The sequence below is a fragment of the Rhinoraja longicauda genome, chromosome 11 (genome assembly GCF_053455715.1).
Source record: "Rhinoraja longicauda isolate Sanriku21f chromosome 11, sRhiLon1.1, whole genome shotgun sequence".
In the NCBI taxonomy this organism is placed as follows: Eukaryota; Metazoa; Chordata; class Chondrichthyes; order Rajiformes; family Arhynchobatidae; genus Rhinoraja; species Rhinoraja longicauda.
The window spans coordinates 45,288,891-45,315,884 of record NC_135963.1 but is presented as its reverse complement, the minus strand read 5'-3'; the positions used below and the strand labels follow the sequence as shown (position 1 = coordinate 45,315,884).

The following is a 26,994-nucleotide window of genomic DNA, read 5'->3' as shown; positions in this document are numbered from 1 at the left end:
ACCCTCATTCATTTGAATGGGATCATGGAAGTGTGGAAAATGTGGGGTTTTTTCATCTTACTATATTTTCACTTTTCTAACTGCATGAAAGTGTTCCAATGCATTCAATTAAATTTAAAAACAGTTCAATCTACTTTAACATTTTTAAATGTCCTGACTTACAGATATTTAAAAACTATTAAAGTAGTGACTTCTCACAAAACAGTCCCCACTCCATCTCAACAGGTCCCATGATGTGTGTGAGAGAGTCCTGACATGGTTCTGACTAGGAAATAAAGGCACCACTGAATATTCAGGACAAAAACAAGTACTGGAGCAGAATTTCTCTCCAGAAAAAGTCAAGTCAAGTCAAGTCAATTTATTTGTATAGCACATTTAAAAACAACCCACGTAAGACATTGTGAATTGAAGCATTTAGACATTTCACCAAATAATTTTAGATGAAATTTATGAAATACAGGAAATCTGTTCCAGTTTCGCCCCCTAGTTGTAAAAAAAAATACTGATCTATTGATATTACTCGTGACATTTTAAATGATTTAATGGTGCAAGTACATATGCAGCCAGCATGATTATAGCATTAAGGCAGTCTAATTAAATCATGGCTAGGCTGTATTTTGGACCAGAGGGTTAGAATTTTAATTGATTACAGCACTTAGCTGTGCTTGTTGTTTCTATGCCACCCTGAACACATAATTAGTGCAAGTGATACAGCGTAGCATGTATATTAACAATGCTTATAGGATAAAATCTCGGAAACGTGTTGAATCTGCTCACCTGCTCCACAGTGAGGAATGTCCATATCTGGCAGAGTGTTTCTGTGATTGCCAGCTGCAACTCTGGGGTCAAGCCTTCCCCTTGGGCATGACATACAGCCAACAAAGCAGCAAGTGCAACATTCTGACAAAAACAAAATGCTTAATCTCTTAATTAAAGAGTTACGGTCATAGAAGTACAGAAACGGGCCGCTCAGCCCACTGTATCCATGCTGAGCACCAAGCACCATCTACATAATCCCATATTTCCATCAGCTCCTCCTGCCGCATTCCCATTGCCATCCTCTACAATAGAGATTTGCAATAGTGAATTAGTCATCTAACAGCATGGCTTCGGTATGTGGGAAGAAACCGGAGGGCCTGGTGAAAACCCATTGGAACGCAGAAGAGCATGCAAACTTCACACGGATGAGACCAAGCATAGGTGTCTGGAGTTCCAAGGTGGCAATGCTAACTCCTCTGGTGACCCTTAAAAACATTTTTATTATGCTTTTAATTAGTGATTTTAAAGATGAAAAATTACATGCCAGTGATATGATCAGAGGAACAGACAAAAAGCATCGCAAGAAAGATGAGCAGGCGGTGGTGGATTATTTGTTTGAGCGGTTAACGATAGGACTTAATCTGGGATAGTCAAATTTGCCACAAATAATAATTTTAACAGAACTTCCTTTGGCCTGTGTTTGGTGACCTTCAACAGAGGATTAGCAAAAGACCCTAGTCATCAGATTGCGGCCCCCTTCCTCTGTACCACACCGTCCTTATCAACGTGGTCCGGGAACCTGGCTCCAAACACGCTAATGTGCAAATTAAAGTGTAGAGGCCACCTCAACTCAAGCAGCCACTCAAAGTAAGGCTTTGACAGCTTGGTTGCATCAGTACACCTAAACAATTTTGAACGCTTGTGAGACAAGTTTTTTTGATTTTTAATTGTAAAATTAAAAACATTTCAAAGACTTAAAACAATTAAATCAAAGGCTCTGCCTGCCTTTCTCACAGCTGTTACTTTCCCTCATTCATTTTAATGGGCAACTATGGGTGCACCAGGTTCAGAAGGTAGATTTCTCAGCCAGAAAACTAGGAAATCTGCTGAAGTTGGTAGACTCCATGGGAAGTCAGGTGTCTTGGGGTTGAAATTCTGCTGAGCTAAAGACAATGCTACATCGATAGTTTAGAAGTTGCCTAGTCACTTAGCTGAAAATCCAATTTGTTTGCATTTGTACTTTTGATCTGCTAGTATGATTGCACTCTGTCGAATATTTGACCTGAAATTCAAAAAGGTTCTTTTTTAAAAATCAATAAACGTGCTTTGTGAAAATGGTACTTTCTTCCTAAGTTATTGGAAACATGACTGTTAATGCAGGAATCCTATCAGTATGTAATCAATAGTTAGTCAACCAATTCCAATTTAATATTTTATAATGATAAGTATAGGGGGACAACAATGACACAAGGTAAAAATGGTATCGTCATGAAAAATAGGTAAAGTCCATGGATATATGCTTGTAGTGACTAAGTATTATTTTTTGTATAAGTATAATAATTTACGAGGTGTGTTGTTATATGGTGGCAGGTTAGATAGATAGTACATCTTACCACATGTTCCAATTCTCCCAAGGAACGTTTGCTGCTTTGCCATCTCCTGCACTGGTCAATTGCTGTCCTGATAATATCAGAAGTAATAGGTCTTTGAAGCTCAGGGGCTAGAGCTTTAATACTAACTTGACGCCATAGCAATAAATTGCTCGCCTCCTTTGGAGAAAATTTCTTCACAAATATAACCTGTAATATAAGGAATATAAGGAAATATAAAGGAATATGATAACTCAAAATGAAAATTCATTTTCATTACAACCATAATGTTTCTTTCTGGAAATCCTCACGGATGTTGCAATTGTTGACAGTCATGGGATGTTAAGTCTCTAGCACAGACCAGAAATTAATTTTTAACTCAGAACTTTTCCAATTTATTTTTCCAAAATAACATTTTCCCTGATCTCTTAAATTGGAAAAGTTCTAAATGTAACATGGCAGTTTGCATGTTACATTTTGATAATAATTTCAAAATGCTTTTCCTTTTCTTGTCATTATTTCCTCAATGTGAATATATCATATTTCTGTGAAATTCATTTTTTTCTCCATTATAACTACTTCTCATGACAGTCTCTATGGTGTTAATCAAATGAACATTTAACCATAAGGTTCATCGCAGTCGAGCAGCATTCACATACTTACAAGACTGTATTGGAGAAAAGCAGACAGAGTACTTCCTCTGCTTCCCGAACAAGATAGTATAATCTTAAAATTAGAGTTGTGTTATTTATGACTAAAATTAGGAAGCAATCTTTCCTCTCATCGATTGATGGAGATGAGGAATTAAATCTTCAAACAAACATGTTGTAGAAACAGTCAATTAACATTTTGAAAAACATGACCAGTATTTTTTTTTTTGTCAGGCAAGAGGATACAAACAAGGAGAAGAGATTACTGTAAACAGAATTGACCAAAAGCATGGTGGAGACGGTTCTGCACCCTCCTCTGCAAATGGATCCTTGATTTCCTGACCCATAGACCACAATCAGTACGAATAGGTGACAAAACATCCTCCAAGATAATTCTCAATACTGGTGCCTGCAAGGATACATTCTCAGCTCCTTACAATATTGCCTAGAGACTCACGACTGTGTGGCCAAATTCTGCTCTGGCTTTTGCAGACGACACTACCATGGCAGGCTCTATCCCAAACAACGAGATAGAGTGAAGAAATGAGATAATGAGCTAAATAGCATGGTGTCAAAGACAACAACCTCTCTTTCAATATCAACAAAACAAAGGACCTACCATCAAATTCAGGAATCTAAATGCCCCAGTCTCCAAAGGTGCTGAGGTGGAGATGGTTAACAGCTTCAAGTTCAATTTGCCCTGGTCCAACCACATTGATGCTACAGCCGAAATTTGGCAAGTCTCCAATGATTCTTACCAATTTCTACAGATGCTCCTTAGAAAGCATCTTATCAAGATACACCATTCCCTTGGTTTGGCAACTGTTCTGCCCAAGACTGCAAGAAATTGCAGAGTAGCTGCAAGGAATTGCAGAGAATTGCAAAGAGTTCCCCATTTCCCCACCTCCGTCAGGTGGAAGATACAAAAGCTTGAAAGCATACACTATCAGATTCAAGAACAGCTTCTTCCCAGCTGACTTTGCTCTTGGGCAGACCTCCAATATGTTAGGAATGTATTTCCCATCTATCCGCTTATGTCATTGCAGTCATTTTTTTAAAAACCTTTTCTTTGTAGCTGCAACACTATATTCTGCACTCTGTTTTCTTTCTCTTTTTGCACTGCCTCTTGTACTCATGTATGGTTGGCTTGTAATCATGTATAATGATTTACCTGGATAGCAAGCAAAACACTGTATCTTGATGCACATGACAATTAGCCAGTACAAATAATCGACTGACTACTACAAACTCTCCAACTGCCAGTTACCTGGACTGCATCTCCCACCCTGCCTCTTGCAAAGATGCTATCCCAACTCTCAATTTCTCCGTTTCCGTATTTGCATCCAAATGAAGATTTCTGAAGAAGGGTCTCGACCAGAAACGTCACCTATTCCTTTTCCCCAGTGTTGCTGTCTGACCTGCTGAGTTACTGCAGATTTTTGTATCTATTTTCCATTCTAGGATATCAGAGATGTCCACTTTCTTTAGTAAAACATGTTTTTCGCTCCCCGCTGTCATAGATGGATACCTCACCCGCTTCTCCTGTGTCCCATGGTTAAGGTCTTGCTCCCCTTCGCCCCAAGTGGAACAAGGATATTCCCCTGGTCCTCACCTTTCAACCCGCCAGCCTCCGCATCTAAACATTATTGACATTTCCATCAACTCCAACATTAGCCCACCACCAGTCACATCTTCCCATCTCCACCCCTTTCTGCTTTCCACAGCGACTGCCCACTCCGAAACTCTTTAATTAACTCATCAGTTCGTACCCAAACCATTCCCTCCCCAGGTACTTTCTCCTGCAACCACTGGAGGTGTCCCTTATCCCTCACTTCCACCCAGGGACCACAGCAATCCTTTGGGGTGAGACAGAGGTTCATGTGCACCTCCTCTAACTTCATCTACTGCATCCGGAGTTCCTGATGTAGCCTCCTGAACATCAGCGAGCAAAGCATGGGCTCGGTGACACTTGCACTCGGTTCGCCAAGGACCACTGGATATCACGTTGGCTACTAATTATAAATTCTCTTCCCGTTCCCATACTTACCTTTCTGTCCTGGGCCTCCTCCATTGCCAGAGTAAGGCCCAAACTGGGGGCACAGCACCCCGTATTCCGCGTGGGCAGTTTACAACCCAACAGTATGAACTCTTATGCTGGACTGATACCAATGTAGAATCTTGGCACATGCAAAAACTTTTACAAGCTCTTGGATAGACATCTATAACCTCTCTACAAGTAACAGTTTCAGGTTCAGCTTATTAACAGTAGTGCAATAATTATTCTGCAACCACAAGATGGCAACAATAAAAAAAATATGCCATCTTGGTAATATCACAGATGGAACTGCACATTACTTGCATAGATTTTGAGTGGTCAGTCAGGTTCACCTTTTAAATATTAAACTGATTCTGATAGTAAAAGCCACACTTTCTGTACAAATATTTAGCTCATTTTGAGTCAAATATTGGATTACTCTACTCAGTATAACTGTTATAAGCTCACTTTCATGTTACCCTAGTGAAATAAATGAAGACTTTTGCTCAAACTGCCCAAATTAAATATCATTTTGATTTCTGGCATCCAAGAGACTAACCTGATGCTCCACTGCCATGAGGAAAAACAAACGCCGCAAGAGTGAAGACAAATGGAACAGCTGGAAACAGTCGCCACAACAAGACTTCACCTGAAAATTAAGATACAATGTTAAAAAAGAAAAAATGCAGTAAACCAGAATAAGATTCTTCAAAAGTGATAATTTATTTCCAGTTTTCAATACACATCAATACACGGCTGAACCATCAATCTAAAACAAATAGCGATCCAACATAGCCCAAGGACAGCTATGAAAACATTAGGGGTTGAACGAGAGAGACAGTGACTGAGCGAGGGGCAGAGGGATTCAAGATTCAAGATTCAAGATATCTTTATTTGTCATCCAAAAAACAAGTTTTTTGGACGAAATTTCGTCACCCACAGTCCAACAATAAGAGCAATAAAATAAGCAAATTACACAACCCCAACCAACACAAAACCCCCCAAAAAGAAACATCCATCACAGTGAGTCTCCTCCAGTCCCCTCCTCACTGTGATGGAAGGCCAGAATGTCTTTTTCTCTTCCCCTGCCGTCTTCTCCTGCGGTCAGGCTGTTGTCGTTGCCATGTTCCAGGCTGCGCCGGACGGTGAAATGTCCGCAACGGGCCGACCCAAGCCCCGCTGCAAGTCGGGGCGGTCGGGGCTCCCGACATTGAAGCCCCCGCCGAGCAGAGAAAATTCCGTGGCCTATTTCAGGCCGCGCCGGACGGTGAAATATCCGCGGCGGGCCGACCCAAGCCCCGCGATCCGGGGCGGGCGAACACGCTGCCGCTGCCGGAGCTCCCGATGTCGGCATCCACGCGGCCCGAGCCTAAGGCGAGTCGCAGCCGCTCCCGCAGCCTCCGAGAACGGCCGGCTCCGCTGATGGTGAGTCTGGTCCACGGGCTCTGCGAACCAGAGCCCTGGAGGCCGCCAGCTCCAGGAGTTGGGCCGATGGTAGGCCGCAGCAGGAACGGAGACACGGCCCAGAACACAAAGGTCGGGTCTCCGTTCGGAAGGGACACATATTTACAATGTTACAGTTCCCCCCCTCCCCCCCACATAGTACAAAAACACAAAAACACCACATCACAACTACAATTAAGACATCAAAAACAACAAAAACACAAAGACAAATGGACTGCAGGTAAGCCGCAGCTGCTAGGGCAGCGCCGCCATCTTCAGTATGTGCATGGCAAACAGAAAAGGTTCTGAAAGAAATTTAAATTGTCTTAATAGAATCAAATATTGTGTGTTAGCACTGCCTCGCTGAGAATTTTGTCCAATAGATTTACTGTTGTTCACCAGAGTTGTTCTGCAGATTTGTTTTTAAGTCACTTAATTACTCTGCACATTAAGTCGTTTTATTTTAGATCTTGGAGAGTAAATAGCAGAATGACCTGGTTGTATCAAATAGCTTGATACAAGTTTTTAGGAGATAGAGTATCTTCTAGAAATAGTTGTAGAAATTTGTAGAATTGTAGAAAGTTGTAGAAATAGTTCTAGAAATAGATAAATTCAACAAATGAAGACTTAAGTTAGTGCAAATAAAAATCTGTCACTATTTTATGTTGAGGAGAAAATTAAATGTCTATAAATTGATTTATTTTTGTTGATACAAAGAATGTCCTTTAACACAACCTACAAGTCTAAAAAAGAAAAATAATGCATATGCTGAAAAACTGAAGAATAAAAATAATGCTGAAAATACACACGTCAGGCAGCGTCAGATGAGAGAATAGACATACAAGAATGAAAAAAGAATATGAATATGATACAGAAAAGGGGAGAAGAAATAGAACGAAGAAGATCTACATATTATTAGCTTGCACATTCCAGGCTTTTACTTTTAATAATTATTTCCAACTTCTTATATTTGGAAGATATGTCATGTGTTTTAGTGGGTACCATTGTGTATGAATACATGCCTTTAAATTATCATGCATCTCTTTCTTAGCCTAATCCAAAGTTTTCAGGCAATATAGTCAAGGTCATATGTATTTGGTTCAAGTTATCAGTAGACCGACTTGGGTAGAGGATGTTTCAAACAGTTTATACTCCCTCACTCAAGTAATGCCAGTTAATATATAAAATTAAACCCTATTTTATCAGTCAACGGAATCTGACTTGAGTTTTATATTTTTTTTAACCAATTATTGTGATTAATGTAAAAGCCTCCAACATCTATTGATCCGATGAAGATGAAATATCAATCATTGATCAACAACAGATAGAACATGCAGTATCACTTAGCAAATTTCTCTAACCTAGATAAAGTAATCAACTACGCTGATGTGAGCAAAAGTATAAACAAACACTTCCACCTATGTGAGCTCAAAGCTGCACTGAATCCAAACTTAGATATGCATTTACCTGCAGCATTTTCAGAAAAGCAACAAAGACATTTTTTTGGCCATTAAAAAAAATACTTTTTGTCTTTATAAGGGAAGAAAATTTGAGGGAACTGAAAATCAACCAAATATTTTACATGAATATAAATTGATATAAAGTTATTTTCACGTGGAAATTCCCCAGTATTCTTCATTCAACCACCTTGCCATTTCAATCAATTAAAAAGGAACAATAGCAGGCTGGCGTTTATTCCACATCCCTGAATGCTCCTAGAAAGTGCTGCTGAGCTATCTTCTGAACCGTTATGGTTCTGGTGAAGGTTCACCTTGAATGCTGTTGGGATAGATATTCCAAGATTTAGATCCAGTCAGATTGAAGGATCGGTGATATTTTCCAAGTCAAGGTGATGTGCAACTTTGCAGGGAACCTGCAGGTTGTAGTGACCTTGGTGGTGGAGGTCACAGGTTTGAGAGGTACTATTGGCGCAACCTAGACATGTAACCACAGTGCATTTTGTAATTTATACACACTGCAGCTATTGTGACACTAGTAGTAGAGGAATGAATGTGCAGAGTGATGACGGAATGCCAATAAAGTTGGTTGTTTTATCCAAGATGGTGTCACACTTGTAAAGTGCTTCTGGACCTGCAACTATCCAGGAGAGAAAGTATTCCTTCTAACTTTGTGCCTCGTGGATGGTGGAGAGGCTTTGAGGTGTCAATAAGTGTGTCAGTTGCCTCAGATATGCGGTCCAGTTGAGTTTCACGTCAGTGGTCAATCCCAGGATATAGATCATGAGGAACCCAGCAAAGTAAAGCCTTTGAAGGCTAAGTGGTTGGATGCTCTCTTGATGGAGATTGTTAGTCATTTATCAGCCCAGGATCAAAGAATATATAGAATTTGCTGTATGAAGGCTCGGGCTGCTTCATTTACTAAAGAATGTAATTGAACAACACAATCATCAGCAAACAACCTTATTGTATTGCGATATATATTTTGCAAATAGTACTCAGCAGCACACCACTTTGAATGATATTTTAACATAGTTTGTTGGCTTACCAGGTCAGCTATGAGGGAGACGTGATGAGCACAAAGTTCAGCACTTCCATACCTGCAAGTGAAAAAAAAATGATACCCCAAACACAAATAATCCAAAATTGTTGCAATTCATTAATTTCTCAACAAAATGTTATACCCTAAGACAGTTAAATGAAACTATTTAACTTTGATAGATGGCCCAGATGATTCAAATTCATGGCAACTTGCCAACAGATTTAAAAAAAAATCTTTGTTAAAAGTAGATAGAAGGGATTTGTGTAGCTTACCAATCTGGTTATAATTTCATTTGCTATTCAGTACCTACCGTGCAAGAAAGCACCAAGTATCTGAAGCCAACAGAGCAGTTAATACGTAAGGACTAAGCACAGCATCCAATAAGGAGCATTCCTGAAACAAAAAATGAGATTAGTAATATACTGAAATGTATTTTAAAAACTTCAAATTAATAGAAACTTGCTTTTGTAGAACACCTTATACAAACTCAGGATGTGTACTCACAACCTAAAAATTATTGGAAGTACAATCACAGTGAAACACAACAACCAAATGGCACACTGAAGGAAGGTCCCATGCATGATTGTAAAATAATGACCAAATAAGCTGTTTTTTGAGATTGGTTAGGGCATGAAGATTGATCAGAACAGATTCTTCCTTGCTTCCTTAAAGCTGTGCCACAAAATCTTTTATGTTCACCTGAGAGGGTGCATAGGGCATCTTTCATTTGACAAAAAGCAACTCATTCAGGGTGCATAACTGTATGGAGGACAATGTCAATCTAGGCTATGTGTTCAATTCTGTGGAGTAAAAGACTTTTTAAAAAAAAGTTTAATTGCAGATTTTTAACAGAATTTAAATTTCATAGCTACCGTTGGGATTTGAACTTGCAACCTTGTCAATATTGTGTCTTTGTGTCCTGTTGTTAGGTTACAATACCCTCTACATCCTGCATCATTTTTTTGCAGGGACAAGAAGCAAAAAGAAAAAAAATGGCGCCACAAGAATCTGCAGATGTTGGAATCTTGAGCAAAAAAAACAAGACTGGAAGAATTCTTAGTCACAAGCAGCCTGTTCACTTGTTTTTTAAGTATGAAGAAAACATTTCAGAGTTAATAAATATTCTGCAGTTCATAAAACACTTTTCCTTTGTTTCAGAAATCATTAAGAATTTGCTTTTTAAAATCTGAATATTTAAAATACCTTTTAAAGGAATGTTGATGTGTACAGTACTTTTAATTATCACTATTCTCTGATATGCTTTATAAAATATAACTCCATCATCATAAAAAAGCAATAGATTAAGTAGGCATGAATACTCATCATTTATGGTTTGCAAGCTAATGTCAGTGGAAGCATTTTTTTGATGGAGGGGCTAAATGCAAAGAAAGAAAGTTCCTCTTCAAAACAGTTTAAAGACTGGAACATTTATTTAAGGCAAAACTTAAACTCACCAACTCTGTAAAATAAGAAGCCGAAATGGACGTGATAAAAGAACATAAATGAGTGCATACATATTCATATAAACTGACACTTTGCTGGGCCTGTCCCTTACTCATCACGCCTGGTAACTGTGCTGGCAAAGAAAGTTCTGCATGACACCGCTTGAAGTTAAGAAACAATGCATGGAGCAACGGTAACCTGGAATCAAAGGAAAAGATAAAAGATTAGGTGCCAATTTTGTCTTCCTCAGTCACATTTCCAATTCTTATTCTTTCCCGTTCTGTGTTCTGTTAGCCTATCGCTGCTGAAACCAGTTATTGGAGCTGCTCAGGGGGCATGTAATTATCAGAAAAGTTAAAAACTACAGCTTCATATTGGGTTCATTGCAGTTCTGGAAGTACATGTGCCTGACGTACAAATCACATGTATGTGTTGGCATTTCAATTCAGGCATTTCTATGTTAGTGAAGATTAGTATTTGTTTATTTCAAGGAAATCGAGAATTAGGTCCATCAAGTTGCTGCTGGCTGTGAGAGATCCATGGATCAGGAGGCAACAAGACCAACAAGATGTCTTGGTCACTATCAAAGTAATACAAGAAGGATGTCTTATTTATCATCAATTTTCTTACAATTCCTGTGTGAAAAAGGCACTGTTAAAATTGCAAACTCAAAAGTAAGCCATATGGAATGGACATCCTGATCAAGGATATGCTCTGAAGACAAGTCAAGAGTTGAGTGTGATTTATTGTTATGTGCACCGGGAATAGAATATTGAAATTCTTTCTTGCTGCAGCTTTATGGGGGCAATAACACATTATGACAATATACAATAATCAATAAAATATATTGTAAAAAATACTAGTTAATCACACTTTAATAGTGCAAACTAATGTACAAAGTGCTGTCTAAACAAAGTCCATGGTAGATCGTTGCAGAGATAGGGCTGTGGTTTGAGTTGTGCAATGTGGTTCAAGAACTGGTTCATCCTACTTCTTGTGATTTTCTAGGCCAATGTTTATTTCGGTAGCTTGATTAACTATACAAATCAGATACATTGATCTTCAATAATCTCATGCAAAATTCTCTGTGGTAATTCAAGTTCACCTCAAATTATTTTAACATTGGTTAGTTAAAAAACTACTTTAACCTAGCCATTAAAATAAAAAAATATAGTTGTTAAGGGTAACAGCAACTAAATGAATACATCCCTTCTGTATGTTCCCTGGAAAAGGACTTAGAATCTCATGAATTCAGGGAAGAGAACAACATTATCCTCAAACATGTACACGATGAAAAAGATGGCTGCTGCAGGCATGAAGCACATCATGATGGATTTGTTCCTGAAGCCTGACCTGACATTTCCTAGGATGTTGTGAGAAGCAAGGAAAAAACTGCTGGGACCCTAGTAGAGATTATTGTACCTTCACTAGCCACAGATGAGGTACTAGAGGCCAGCCAATGTGGTACCTTTATTTCTGATGGGCTGCAAGGACAATCCAGGGGACTGCAGGCAAGTGAACCAAACATAGGTCATGGAAAAGTTGCTGGGGGGGGCTTGAGAAATAAGACTGATTAATGATAGTCAGTATGGCATCGTGTGTGGGAAATCTGATCAGAGTTTTATGAAAATGTGACCAAGAGAATTTATGGGAGCAGAGCAGTTGACATTGTTTACATGGACTTCAGCAAGACCAATCACAAGCTAGGCTGCTTCAGAAGGTGACAATACATGAGATCTTGGGTGATCTAACCCATTGAATACAAAACTGACTGGTTTTAGGAAGCAAAACGTGTTAGTGGAGAGTTGTTGTTCAGTTTGGAGGTTTAGAAACATAGAAAACGGGTGCAGGAGTTGGCCACTCGGCCCTTCAAGCCAGCACCATCATTCAATATGATCATGGCTGATCATCCAAAATCAATACCCGTTCCTGCTTTCTCCCCATATCCCTTGATTCCATTAGCCCTAAGAGCTATATCTAACTCTCTCTTGAAAACATCCAGCGAATTGGCCTCCACTGCCTTCTGTGTCAGAGAATTCTACAGATTCACAACTCTCTGGGTGAAAAAGTTTTTCCTCGTCTCAGTCCTAAATTACCGACCCCTTATTCTTACACTGTGATCCCTGGTTCTGGACTCCCCCAGTGTCAAGTATGTGGCCCATAGCGCTAGGTCCCCTGTTGTTTGTTATATACATATTAATGATTTGCATGAGAATCCAGATGGCATGATTATAAAGTCTGCAGATAACACCAAGTTTGGTGGTGTGGTGGATACTGCAAAAGGTTGTCTAAGATTACAATGGAATATTAATAAACTGAGAAAGTGGGCAGAGGAATGGCAGACAAAATTTAACTCAGACAAGCGCGAAAAGATGCATTTCGGGAAACTAAACCAGGGCAGAACACACCTTATAAATGGCAAAGCCCCTAGGGAGTGCTGTTAAACAGAGAGACTTTGGGAGACGTTCAAATTCCCTAAAAGTATCGACACACAGGTAGACTGGTTGATGAAGACAGAAAGCAAGCATGCCTTAGGACATCATGATATAGCTGCATAAAATATTATTTTAAGACCACACTTGGATTACTGTTTGATGTTCTGGTCGCTGTGCTACAGGAAGGATGTGATTATGCTAGAGAGTGCAGAATGCTGGATTGTTTGAATTACAAGAAGAGATGGATCAACTTGTACAGTTTTTCTTGAAACAAAGGAGGCTGAGGGGTGATCTTATAGAATTTATAAAATCACAATGGGCATAGATACAGTAGATAGTCTCTTTCCGAGGGTATGGGAGTGTAAAACTGGAGATCAAAGATTTAGGGTGAGAGCCCCTGAGGGGCAGAGAATTTTCCCCAGAGAATACTGGGTATATGGAACAAGCTGTCTGAGGATACAGTAAAGGGGGGTAGAATTATAAATTAAGTCATTTTGACAGGTATATTTATAGGAATTATTTTGAGGCCCATGGACCAAACGAAGACAAATGGGACGGTAATATCGGCAACTTGGTCATCATGAACGAATTGGGCCCAAAAGTCTGTTTTTGTGCTCTAAGTAAATGCTCACCAACATAAATTTAATTAGTACTGTTAATGACATGTCAGTAGCCTTCTTTTACTGGAAATTCCCAAGCACAGAAGTCACCAACTAATCATGGCCAGTCAGTTTTACACATAATATGCTTTCCATTCAGCAGCGTGGTTTCAATTCAGGCTCCAATTTAAAACAGTATTGGTGCGACTCAGCAGGTCAGGCAGCATCTTTGGAGGACATAAATAGGTCATGTTTCAGATCGGGACCCTTCTGGATCCTACTAATCAGCACTGTGTTCTATGCACGGTCCCAGCAACCGGTATTTCCAATTTTAAATGTTGGTAATTAGAGCAAATGTTGAATGAGGAGCCGCAAATCCAATATCACCAACTTAACACATTCATCCATTGAGTTACCAAAGGATGTGCAGTCTATTCATGAAAAGCAGCATCCAATATGATGTTTGATATATCAATTAATGAAGCATTGTAGAAAGTATGCAAGCACTATTTCTTGATGTGCCAAATGTGTTTCCAGTTGATATTGTCTGTGTAGAAGGAGACCTCACCTAGTCATTTCTTCTGAAATCTGGTTACCAGAACACCAGAGGCTTTGAACCACTTCGGACTGCGAGAGAAGCTTGTCCATGATGTTAAGTAATAATAAACATTGTGGAAAGGCCAGCTCTGAACAGAAATCTTAACATAAAAGAAAATACAGATTTAGCAAAATGTCATCTATAAAATAATAGATGGCTGAGACAAATACAATAAACCATAGTGCAAACTTCACAGTACTACCAAACTGCTGTTTGAACCTGATAAAACTGCAGCTGACCCACTGATTTCAAAGGGGATAAACTGCATTCAGAAGTAACTTTCCTTTTATTTGATCTAATTCAATTAACAAATGCAATTACAGTAAACCGTTGCTTTAACTGACCCCTTTCATAACGAATTTTGGTTACAGCGGATGGACCTATTGATGTCACCCCTGGTTCACACCTCCACCCCATCCGCTTATAACCCCGGTTTCCAACACCAGCCAGCCTTTCGTCACCCACTGCACTGTCCGGTTGATGCTGCTGTTGTTGTGGCTCATGTTGTAGCCCCTAAGTCAGCACTTTCTTCGGGCTGCCGTGACAGACAGGATGCGCTTGGTCACCATGGGGCTGCCTCCCTTTCCATCAGCTGTTCCTTCTACCTACTGGCCAATCTAGAACTAAAACTCTTTGAACTCACCCAGATTATCTTGTAACACCATCTCCATAAAGGGCCTGTAGGACAACAACTGTGAGACAAGAGCATCCAGTGCAACTGGAACGATGCAGGCAATCTGGTCATAAGATCCATCAGGTAAAATTGGTGCATTTATGCTAGGAGGGAATTTACTGCAAAAATAAATTAAAAGTTAACCTACTCTCATACATGCAGAAGTTACCTCTTAAATTTATATCTTCACCTTTCTTTTTTTTTAAAGTTATTTTCTTCCATTCTTACAAACAACTGTTGGAAAAATGTTTGTTCCTAGATTATTCCAATGTAATGAAACTACTACTGGAATAATTTTAGATTTAGATTTTTTAGATTTAGAGATACAGCGCGGAAACAGGCCCTTCGGCCCACCGGGTCCGCGCCGCCCAGCGAGCCCCGCACATTAACACTATCCTACACACACTTGGGACAATTTTTACATTGTCCCTATTTTTACATAATACCTAGTTTGATTTGCCCACCTAAAAGAGAAAAAAATATCAGTTTTCCCTCAAATACCAAGACCAGATTAACGGAATGAAAGAATATCAGAATTCCTAAACAGTTATCACAATTTACACAATGCAAGTTATTGCAACTTTAAGATTGAATGGGTGTCATAAGTGTATGCTCAGAGAGAACATGTGAAGATTCGCTCCATGAAGAAATAGCCTTCTTACATTCATTTTGTGCTTGCATTGCCATCATACATCAAGTCACGTCAATATTTACAGGGAAAGAGGAAACAAAAGAAAGAAAAACACAACCGATTCCATTTCAGATCAAATGATCCTCAAAGCAAGTATATTATCTAATTACCATAAATGCATTTTGAAGAAATTAGATTGTGAGTCAGATTTGCTGCTGCTGAATGTGAAGGCTTACCAGTACATTTGAAGATAAAAGTGGTGCAATAAACGACAAGATGTTGAGAGGAAATCAGTGAATTCCTAAAATTGAGAATGAAACAAATCAGAAGATGATTTATGCTATTTTCATATTATAAATTAAAGTACAAGTTAGAGTTGGTTGAATGAAGACCGTATGCATTTTTCTTTAACCATCATGCAACCAACTTTATTATTTTCTATTCATAGAAACATAGAAAATAGGTGCAGGAGGAGGCCATTCAGCCCTTTGAGCCAGCACCGCCATTCATTGTGATCATGGCTGATCATCCACAATCAATAACTTGTGCCTGCCTTCTCCCCATATCCCTTTATTCCACTAGCCCCTAGAGCTTTATCTAACTCTCTCTTAAATCCTTCCAGTGATTTGGCCTCCACTGCCCTCTGTGGCCGAGAATGCCACAAATTCGACAAAAAGTAATGAATGCTGTATGTGAATATGCTTTTTAATTTGGTTTGCTCTTTTTTTTGCATAATTTCAGAAAATACAAGGATAGCACTCCCTGAATCATCATAAACGACTTGTCATTAATAGGTTTAGGTTTATTATTGTCACATGTACCAAGTACAATGAAAAAAAATATTTTGCATGCTATCCAATTAAATCAGATGATACTAAACATAAGTACAATCTAGCCAAACGCAAGTACAAGTGAAGGGAAAGATATAGAATGTAGAATATATATCTCAGTATTATCGCGCAATAGTTCGAGAGACAAAGTCCAATGTTTGCAATGAGGTAGAGGAGAATCAAACTGTATCCTAGCTTCTGAAAGGACCATTCAGACGCCTGATAACAGAGGAGAATAAGCTCTTTCTGAAACTGGTGGAACACGCTTTCAAGCATCTGTACCTTCTGCCCAATAAAAGCAGAGAGAAGGTGGAACGACCAGGCTGGGACAGGTCTTTGATTATGTTGGCTGCTTTCCTGTGACAGCATGAAGTATAGATGGACAATGGTGGGGGAGGAGCAGGCTCTGTGCAATGGACTGGGCGAAATCCACAACTCTCTGCAATTTCTTGTGGTCTCAAACCAAACTGTGATACAACCCAACATTATGCTTTCTCTGGTGCATCTGTAGAAGTTTGAGAGAGTCTTTGGAGACATGCCGATTTTCCTCAGTCTCCTGAGGAAGTGGAGGCATTACTGCGCCTCCTTGGCTGTCGTTTCAATGTGATTGGTCCATGACAGATCGTTGGTAATATTTATGCTGATGAACTAGAAGCACTCAACCATTTCCACTTTGGCACTATTGATTTATTCACAAAATGCTGGAGTAACTCAGCAGGTCAGGCAGCATCTCGGGAGAGAAGGAATGGGTGACGTTTCGGGTCGAGACCCTTCTTCGCACTGATGTCGGGGGTGGGACAAAGGAAGGATATAGGTGGAGACAGGAAGATAGAGGGAGATCTGGGAAGGAGGAGGGGAAGGGAGGGACAGAGGAGCTATCTGAAGTTGGAGAAGTCGACGTTCATACCACCGGGCCGCAAACTGCCCAGGCGAAATATGAGGTGCTGCTCCTCCAATTTCCGGCGGGCCTCACTATGGCACTGGAGGAGGCCCATGACAGAGAGGTCAGACTGGGAATGGGAGGGGGAGTTAAAGTGCTGGGCCACCGGGAGATCAGTTGCGTTAATGCGGACCGAGCGCAGGTGTTCAGCGAAGCGATCGACGAGCCTGCGCTTGGTTTCGCCGATATAAATAAGTTGCATCTAGAGCAGCGGATGCAATAGATGAGGTTGGAGGAGGTGCAGGTGAACCTCTGTCTCACCTGGAAAGACTGTTTGGGTCCTTTGATGGAGTTGAGGGGGGAGGTAAAGGGACAGGTGTTGCATCTCATGCGGTTGCAAGGGAAAGTGCCCGGGGTTAGGGTGGTTTGGGTAGGAAGGGACGAGTGGACCAGGGAGTTGCGGAGGGAACGGTCTCTGCGGAACGCAGAGAGGGGAGGGGATGGGAAGATATGGCCAGTGGTGGGGTCCTGTTGTAGGTGACGGAAATGTTGGTGGATGATATGTTGGATCCGCTGGCTGGTGGGGTGGAAGGTGAGAACGAGGGGGATCCTGTCCTTGTTGCGAGTGGGGGGAGGGGGAGCAAGAGCGGAGCTGCGGGATGTAGAAGAGACCCTAGTGAGAGCCTCATCTATAATGGAGGGGAAGCCCCGTTTTCTGAAAAACGAGGACATCTCGAAAGCCCTAGTCTGAAACACCTCATCCTGGGCGCAGATGCGGCGTAGACGGAGGAATTGGGAGTAGGGGATAGACTTTTTGCAGGGGACCGGGTGGGAAGAAGTGTAGTCCAGATAGCTGTGCGAGTCGGTGGGCTTGTAGTAAATGTCCGTCACTAGTTTTTCTCCTGTGATGGAGATGGTGAGGTCCAGAAACGGGAGGGAGATGTCCGAGATAGTCCAGGTATATTTAAGGGCAGGATGGAAATTGGAGGTGAAGTGTATGAAGTCAGCGAGTTCTGCATGGGTGCAAGAGGTAGCACCAATGCAGTCGTCGATGTAGCGAAGGTAGAGTTCGGGGATGGGGCCAGTGTACGTCTGGAACAGGGATTGTTCGACGTACCCGACAAAGAGGCAGGCGTAGCAAGGGCCCATGCGAGTGCCCATAGCTACGCCTCTGGTTTGGAGGAAGTGGGAGGAGTCAAAGGAGAAGTTGTTGAGGGTAAGAACCAGCTCTGCTAGGCGGAGGAGAGTGTTGGTCGATGGGGATTGGCTGGTTCTACGGTCGAGGAAGAAACGGAGGGCTTCGAGACCATCCTTGTGGGGGATGGAAGTGTAGAGTGACTGGACATCCATGGTGAAAATGAGGGAGTGGGGGCCTGGGAACCGGAAGTTATCCAGGAGATGGAGAGCGTGTGAGGTGTCTTGGACGTAGGTGGGGAGGGATTTAACCAGGGGGGATAGGATGGAGTCGAGGTAGGTAGAGATAAGTTCGGTGGGGCATGAGCAGGCAGAGACAATGGGTCTGCCGGGACAGTTGTGTTTGTGGATTTTGGGTAGGAGGTAGAATCGGGCCGTGCGGGGCTGGGGAACTATGAGATTGGAGGCACTGAGGGGTAGATCGCCGGAGTTGGTGAGGTCGGTGATGGTGCTGCTGATGAAGGTCTGGTGTTTATCGGTGGGGTCATGGTCCAGGGATAGGTAGGAAGAGGTGTCTGATAGTTGTCGTCTGGCCTCGGTGCGGTAGAGGTCAGCACGCGAGACTACCACAGCCCTTCCCTTGTCAGCGGGTTTAATTATTAAGTCCGGGTTGTTGCGGAGTGAGTGGAGGGCTGCACGTTCAGGAGGGGAGAGGTTGGAGTTAGTCAGGGGAGTGGAAAATTTGAGGCGGCTGATGTCACGCCGGCAGTTTGAGATAAAAAGTTCTAGTGAGGGTAGTAGGCCATACTGGGGGGTAAAAGTGGAGGGGGTCCGTTGGAGACGGGGAAGGGGTCATCAGTGCGGGGTCGGGACTCATTGCCATGGTAAAAGGCTCGGAGGCGGAGGCGGCGGAAGAAGAGCTCCACGTCATGGCGGACGCGGAACTCGTTGATGTGGGGGCGGAGGGGAACAAAGGTAAGGCCTCTGCTGAGGACCGACCGTTCGGTGTCTGAAAGGGGGAGGTCAGGGGGGATGGTGAACACCCGGCAATGGTGGGGGTTGGGGTCGGATGGAGGCAGGTGGAGGGGATGTATGGTGGGGGGGTGGTGGGTTAGCTGGGCAGAGGGGGGCATGAGGACCGATGTGGGGAGTACTGGGGGTCAACTGGCTGGAGGGGGAAGGGGGAGACCCAGTGGAACCCCTGCTGCAGTTACCTGTAGTAAGGGGTGGGCAGTAGGACCCAGCAGTGCTGAGGGGCTCTGCCTGGTGGGGGCTGTGGGCCCAGCGCAGTGTGTGTGGGCCAGGTGGAGCTGCAGCCTGTTGTTGGTCCCGGGTACAGCGACGGCTGTGACCTGTTGCTGGGCGGTGGAGCGGCGCGGGTCAGCACGGTCGCTGGGGGAGGCCCGCGGGGACCTGGAGTCCGGGTAAGTGGCGGTCGGCTCGGTCAGCGGATGGCCGGGGAGGGCGTGGGCGGCGGTGAAGGGGTCGGGAAGGTCGGCGGCAGCGGTCGGGAAGGACGTGGGCGCAGCGGCGGTGCAGAGGCCTTGCTCGTCGGCGGCAACGGCCCCGGGGAGGTGGTGGAGGTCGGCGGCGGCAGCCTCAGGTGAGCCTATTGATGCTGATTGGGGCATGTGCTCCACAACTCTTCCTGAAGCCAATAACTAGCTTGTACATCTTGCCTGCACTGAGGGAGAGGTTGCGGTCCTGACCCCATGTTACTAAGTTCTCTATTGCCTTCCTGCAAACCGTCTCATCATTGTTCATAATCCAGCCCACCACAGTGGTGTCACCTGCAAACTTGTAGATGGAGTTAAAGCCGAATTTGTTCACACAGTCGTGAGTGTATAGAGAGTATAGTAAGGGACTGAAAACGCATCCTTGTGGGGCATTAGTATTGAAAATTATTGTGGAGAAGGTGTTACAACCTATCCTCGCTGATTGTGGTCTGTGGATCAGAAAATCAAGGATCCAGAGGCAAGAGGGGTACTGACTCTGAGGTCCAGGGATTGGAGACGAGTTTGGATGGGATTATGGTGTGGATGGTGGAGCTACAGTTGATAAATAAGAATCCGATATTGTCAAGCTGAACCAGAGATGAGCTTAGGGCCAAGGAGATCTGCTGTAGACCTGTTGAAATGGTAGGCAAACCGCAGAAGATCCAAGCTATCTGGAAGGCTGTAGTCAAGGTGTATCATCACCAGTCTCTCGAATCACTTCATGATGGTGGATGTCAGAGCAACTGGCCGGTAGTCATTAAAGCACACAACCTTAGTTTTCTTTGGCACCGGATGACAGTGGTCTTCGTAATGCAGATGGGAACCTCAGAATGGAGTAGTGAGATGTTAAAGTTGTCTGTGAATACCTCTGCCAGTTGGTCTGTTCAGTACCCAAAGATGTTTCGGGACTCCATCCGAGCCAGTTGCTTTCTGCGGATTCACACTCAGGAAGGTCAATCTTACATTTTCCTCATAATTGTTGATACAGGTGTACCAGAGACAGAGGGGGCCTGTGACAATCCTCCATCAACCTTTTATTCAAAGCAAGCATAGAATGCATTGAGCTAATTGGGGAAGGACCCGTCATTGCCATTGATGCTGCCAGCCTTTGCTTTGTAGCCTGTTATAGCATGCATCTGCCCTGCATCTACTACATATAATCCCATTAAAGGGATTTTGGAGAGGAATTGGGTTGAAGAGGGTGTGGAATGAATAAGTCCCAACAATGCAATTGTTTAAATAAACTTTTGAGAAATGTATTGCTCTTGCCATAGAAAAATGTTACGTTTTTCTCAAAATTGATCATCAATGAATGTTTGAATCTTTATATTGATAAAATTTTATAGCAGTTGATAATAATATATTATATTACCTTTACATAATGTACAAGTGTGTTGGTAAAAAAGCGGCACAGCTTCAAGGTCTTCTGGAAGAGTTTGCAGTCTACACTGTTGGTGTTTCCCTGGAAGAAATGCATATGCTCAATAAAACGTAAACCATAATCCTTTTAGATCAACTCACTTAAGGTCATGTGTTGAAACTAAAACTATTACAAATTTAAGAACAGTGTCATGTTAAAGAATATCTCAGCAGCAGTTTACCAACATATTTTAAGTTATCTCATGGAACGTAAATCTTTTGGGAACAAATTAGGTGTGCTAATGAAACAATTTCATAAACAGTGTGGACACAGAAAGCAAAGGACACTAGAAATCGTTTGAAGTTAGGATGTGCTGATATAGCATTGTAGTTGCATCCTAAGAAACCTCGTGTTGTAGAAAATAGAGTAAAAAACAATTGTATCATTGGGGAAAAGAGGGTTGGGGCGAATTTCAGACATGTAATAACAAAGATCCCCCCCCATTGATCATCCGTTCACATTAGTTCTATGCTATCCCAATTTCTTATCCACTCCCTACACAATAAAAACAATTTACAGAAGCCAATTAGGCTATAAATCTGCACATCTTTGTGATGTGGGGGGAAACTGAAGCACCCAGAGGAAACCCAGTCACAGAGAGAATGTGCAAATTCCAAATAGATAGCACCCAAAGACAGGATCGAAGCCAGGTCTCTGGCATGTGAGGCAGCAGCTCTGTCAGCTGCATCACTGTGTTGACATTGTTATTTTAGTTTACTCAGAGATACAGGATGGAAACAGGCCCATTGGCTCACAGAATACATGGTGACCATCGATCACCCATTCACAGTAGTTCTATGTTGTCTCACTTTCTCATCCACTCCCTGCACACTAGGGGCAATTTACAGAGGCCAATTAACCTACAAACTCCACACAGACAGTACCCGATGTCAGGATCGAACCCGGAGCTCTGGCACTGTGGGGCAGCGACTCTACCAGCTGGGGCACTGTGCGGAACTACGTACAATAAAGACTGACACTGTAGATGTATCCAAGATGAATCAATCAAGTGCAATAGATTGATAGATAGGAGCATTGATAAAAGAAGCTAGTTTTAATCAAGGTACAATTTAAACAATAAGGAAGAAGATAAAACAGTTCCCAGGATTGATTATTAAATACATCTGCTACAAAGTTTGCATTAGTGATTAAGTTAGCTTCCTACGATGCAAGCTCAATGGTAAATTATTTGTAGTACTTTGCTAAGATAGCTTGGTACATTTGAACAGAATTTCAGAAAATACAAAGACAGCCATTCTAAATCTTCATTAATGACTGGTCATTAAAGATAATGTGCTGATGCTATGCAGCACTGAGTACACATGTCCTAACAGAAATATATATATTTGCCTCTGGCAAAAAGATGGTGAATAAAGACAGCCAGGACTTTAACAATAATATGGTCAGTCAGCATTTGAGCACAACCACAAACATGAATTATCACGTCATTAATTCATTATATGCATCTGAACACACATCAGTAACTTCAAAAAACACATTTAAAAAAATATATTTAGTTTATTGTGTCTGCTGGTTCAGGCAGCAGCTGATAAACCTTTGACATTACCCTATCCCCATCCCATTAACGTTCACCTGGATAAAGTAGGTTCTCAGCTGTCCTACTTCAGAAAAGATAACTGTGAATTGAGCAGCTGATAATGACTGTTGTGCTCAGTCAAATGTCAGACATTATACAAGATTTATATTTTAAAAAAGAATTCATAGTTACCACTACTGCTGACTGGTTCATTTGTTCAGCTAAATGCAAGCATGAATTGAACGAATAGAGAATGTCTTCACAAAGACCAGCAACAAGTCCGTCATGTGGCAGCTTAGTCTCAAGCAATGCCCGGTGCTTCACACTTATTCTAAAATAAAATGCCAGACTATTACAAACAAGATCTGATTGATAACTAGTTTTCTACAAAAATCAACAGTGTAAGAGTTTTTTAATTTTCACGAAAGGCTGCTGCACTTTTATTTATTTACAGCCCCCTCGTGGGATAGTTGTGCTGCCTTTCATTATATACTAAAATAGATTTTGTTAAATTCACACTTTTTTCGCCCCTTCTTCATCAAGAATAGCTAGAATTGGATTACCAAAGAATTCTCTTTGTAAAATAACCTAAAATACAAAGAGGTTATCCACTTTGGCGGCAAAAATAAGGAGTCGGATTATTATCTCAATGGTGTCAGATTAGGTAAAGGGGAAGTGCAACGAGACCTTGGTGTCCTTGTACACCAGTCACTGAAAGTAAGCGTGCAGGTACAGCAGACAGTGAAGAAAGCAAATGACATGTTGGCCTTCATAACGAGAGGATTTGAGTACAGGAGCAAAGAAGTCCTTCTGCAGTTGTATAGGGCCCTGGTGACACCACATCTGGAGTATTGTGTGCAGTTTTGGCCTCCTAATTTGAGGAAGGGCGTCCTTGCTATTGAGGCAGTGCTGCAATGGTTCACGAGGTTAATCCCTGGGATGGAGGGACTGTCATATGAGGAAAGATTGGAAAGACTGGGCTTGTAGTCACTGGAGTTTAGAAGGATGAGAGAGGATCTTATAGAGACTTATAAAATTATAAAAGAACTAGACAAGCTAGATGCAGGAAAAATGTTCCTAATGTTGGGGGAGTCCAGAAGGCAGTGGAGGCCAATTCACTGGATGAATTTAAAAGAGAGTTAGATAGAGCTCGAGGGGCTCGTGGAATCAAGGGATATGGGGAGAAGGCAGGCACAGGTTACTGATTGTAGATGATCAGCCATGTTCACAATGAATGGCGGTGCTGCCTCGAAGGGCTGAATGGCCTCCTCCTGCACCTATTTTCTATGTTTCTACTAACATAAATTTCCTGGATGTACAGAAAATTAGGAGCCAAAGAAAATCATTTGGCGCAACGGTAGAGTTGCTGCTTTACAGCGAATGCAGCGCCGGAGACTCAGGTTCGATCCTGACGGGTGCTGTACTGTAAGGAGTTTGTACGTTCTCCCCGTGACCTGCGTGGGTTTTCTCCGAGATCTTCGGTTTCCTCCCACACTCCAAAGACGTACAGGTATGTAGGTTAATTTGACTGGGTAAATGTAAAAATTGTCCCTAGTGTGTGTAGGATAGTGTTAATGTGCGGGGATCGCTGGGCGGCGCGGACTTGGTGGGCCGAAAAGGCCTGTTTCCGCGCTGTATCTGAAATATGAAAAATATGAAAAAATATAATCTGTACTTACTTAATAATGAACTTCCATGTGTTAGCATGTAGAGCATGATCCATCTTTGAAATGACTGAACAAATTTCCAAAACACTGTGAACCACTTGAAAATGGGAGATAGTTTGAAATAAGCAATTACAAAATAAATTATAAAATTAACTTATAGAAGTAACAGACTTTAAATTTTAAAATAGGATATTCTGAACGGACCTGTCACCATAGATGCAATATCTTCATCAGTGCTGGTTGCCGATTCCAAAACTACACGATCCAACAATTCCATAAATTGTTTTTGAAGGGAATAAGCTTCCTTAAATAAAGACTGCAATATGTCTGCAACCAAGTGCAAGTGACCACTGTACAAGGTCTCACTCTCCTAAATACAGATTAAAAAATGTTGTCATCAGTGAACAATCTCTGGGTAGGGCAATAATTTGTTAACTTAAAGGAATATCGTTAATATGAATTCATGATGCCCATTTCAGAATTTGTTTTACACTCAGAAGGTTAGCCCAAAGGCAGAAACTCAGCTTAGATTACAAACTGCTCTGTTATTTAGTTATTTACACACTTGAACAAGTCATGTTGAACAGCGATAGAAATGCACAAGATTTACAACAGAACTATTCTATTGTCTTCCTATTAATTCATCTGTAAAGTAATTATGCTGATCTGAAAATGGAAAGGTAAAGCAAGTAAGAATAATATGAAAAGGGAAAATACATGTTTTACATGGAAGCTTTTATGCTGTAAGGGAATATTTGCTTCATACAAGATATAATTAGCACTTCACTCAACTTCCATTAAGCAACAGGTGGTGCAGGTAAACAAGGAATGCAAAAAGCTGGAGTAACTCAGCAGGACAGGCAGCATCTCTGGAGCGAAGGAATGGATGACGTTTTGGGTTGAGCCCCTTCTTCAGACTGCAGATGCTGGTTTACCATAAAAGAGACATGGTGTTTACATAATTTAGCAGGTCAGGCAGTATATCTGGAGAACATAAAATAGGCAATGTTTCAAGTCAGGACCCTTCTCAGAATGATTGTAGTGGAGGGAGAAAACTGGAAGAGAGATGGGGGTAGGACAATACCTGGCAAGTGATAGGTGGATACAGGTGATATGTTTTTTTTATTGGCAAATGGTTGGATAAAGGCCAGAGAAGAAAAGACAAGAAGTATGGGATAAGGAGATAAGGATAGAAGAGGCGTGAAATATGAAGCCGGAGGAAGGAATATAGGTGGAAGGAGATGGGTGGACGGGGGAAGGGAAAAATTATTGTGCATTTAGGTGAGACACAGGGAAGAGAGCAGGAGAAAAAGAAAAGGGAGGTGTGGTTACCTAAAATTGGAAAATTCAATGTTCATGCACTGGGTTGTAAACTAACCAAGAGGAATAGGAGGTGCTGCTCCTCCAATTTATGTGGCCGCACTCTGGCAATGGAGGCAGCCCAGGAAAGAAAGGTCAGTATGAGAATGGGAAAAGGAATTAAAATGGTTAGCAACCAGAAGATCCAGCAGGCCTTGGCAAACCGATGCAAATGTTCAGCGAAACGATCACCTAGTCTACATTTGGTCTCAGCAAGGTGATGCAGGCAGTTTTGGACGAGTGAGATTAATTTGCAAGGTTCTTTTATATGATACCAGGTTTTGGAAAAATGGTCAACAACTCATTGGGAATGAGTTCAAGAAATCAGGAGATCCATTTCTCACAGCAATTGAACTTGAAAAGAGCATAACAGGAAGTAGAAATTAAACTCAGGATTTTGAAAAAAAAAGCAGTTAATTGCCCAGGGGAAGATTTGGTAAAGAAGGATGATCTTCCTGTTTCAGAGATAAAACTCAAGCTTCTGACACATTGTTCCATGGTCAATGTCATCACTTTTACATTAATGTCAGAAAATCAAACTCTTCAAATATCATAGCTTCAAAATCTTGACTGATGGTTTTTCTGCAATAATGAAAAGGTGCTGCACTAAAGTGGCCTTACACCAGATAAAAGGCTAAACTCTGAACAAAATTCAGGGCAGATCTCCCACCATGTAGCTCAACATATCTCTTGATTTAAAATTGGCAAATTGATGCTGTTCCAAGCATTACATCTTCACATCTGAGATTACAGATTGATTGGAATGTCTGAAAAAGAGTGACTGGGATGTGACAATATAGTGGTTAAGTTAAGTTACTTGAATGGCAGAGTTCTAGACTATTGATCAAAAGATAAAAGTTCAAATTCAGTCGCAGCAGTGGGATAAGTTAAATTCAAGTAATTGAGTAAATGTGGAATTCTAAAGAAGATAGTCAACAGTGACCATAAAACCACTGGATTGTTGCAAAAACTCGACTAGTTCACATGCTTAGTGTAGGAAATCTGTCATTCTGACTTGATTTGGCTTTGATTTGACTCCAGGCTCATCTGAGCACTTAAAGGTGAGAGGGATGGACAATAGTGATGTTTATATTACACATGGGCAATTTGTGTAACAAGAAGTGCAAATCTTTCTTTGTAGTTCTGGTCTCACTAGAGATGCATAGGTTTTGCCATTATGTTCCAATATTACGCAAGATTTTAGACATTTGCTTTTCAAAACTTTTTGAAAAACTAAATCCTCCCCAGGAGGGGAAAATGAATTTTTTAAAAACACAACAGGAATGTTACTGTTATCGGTTCAAGAACTCCAAAGAC

At 41.6% G+C, this 26,994-nt stretch overlaps 1 protein-coding gene across 1 annotated transcript in view; it reads right to left on the bottom strand.

Annotated features, from left to right (window-relative positions):
• firrm (fignl1 interacting regulator of recombination and mitosis) overlaps positions 1 to 26,994 on the bottom strand; it is a 41,069-nt gene that overhangs the window by 7,462 nt on the left and 6,613 nt on the right. The window contains exons 6-18 of the mRNA XM_078408023.1: positions 24,523 to 24,688; positions 24,331 to 24,415; positions 22,844 to 22,982; positions 21,067 to 21,156; positions 15,591 to 15,655; positions 14,694 to 14,842; positions 14,021 to 14,150; positions 10,430 to 10,616; positions 9,286 to 9,368; positions 8,982 to 9,033; positions 5,593 to 5,682; positions 2,373 to 2,558; positions 778 to 900 (exon numbers count right to left, since the gene is read on the bottom strand). Coding sequence (XP_078264149.1) covers positions 778 to 900; positions 2,373 to 2,558; positions 5,593 to 5,682; positions 8,982 to 9,033; positions 9,286 to 9,368; positions 10,430 to 10,616; positions 14,021 to 14,150; positions 14,694 to 14,842; positions 15,591 to 15,655; positions 21,067 to 21,156; positions 22,844 to 22,982; positions 24,331 to 24,415; positions 24,523 to 24,688 — 1,545 coding nt within the window. The remainder of the gene's footprint in view (positions 1 to 777; positions 901 to 2,372; positions 2,559 to 5,592; positions 5,683 to 8,981; positions 9,034 to 9,285; positions 9,369 to 10,429; positions 10,617 to 14,020; positions 14,151 to 14,693; positions 14,843 to 15,590; positions 15,656 to 21,066; positions 21,157 to 22,843; positions 22,983 to 24,330; positions 24,416 to 24,522; positions 24,689 to 26,994) is intronic.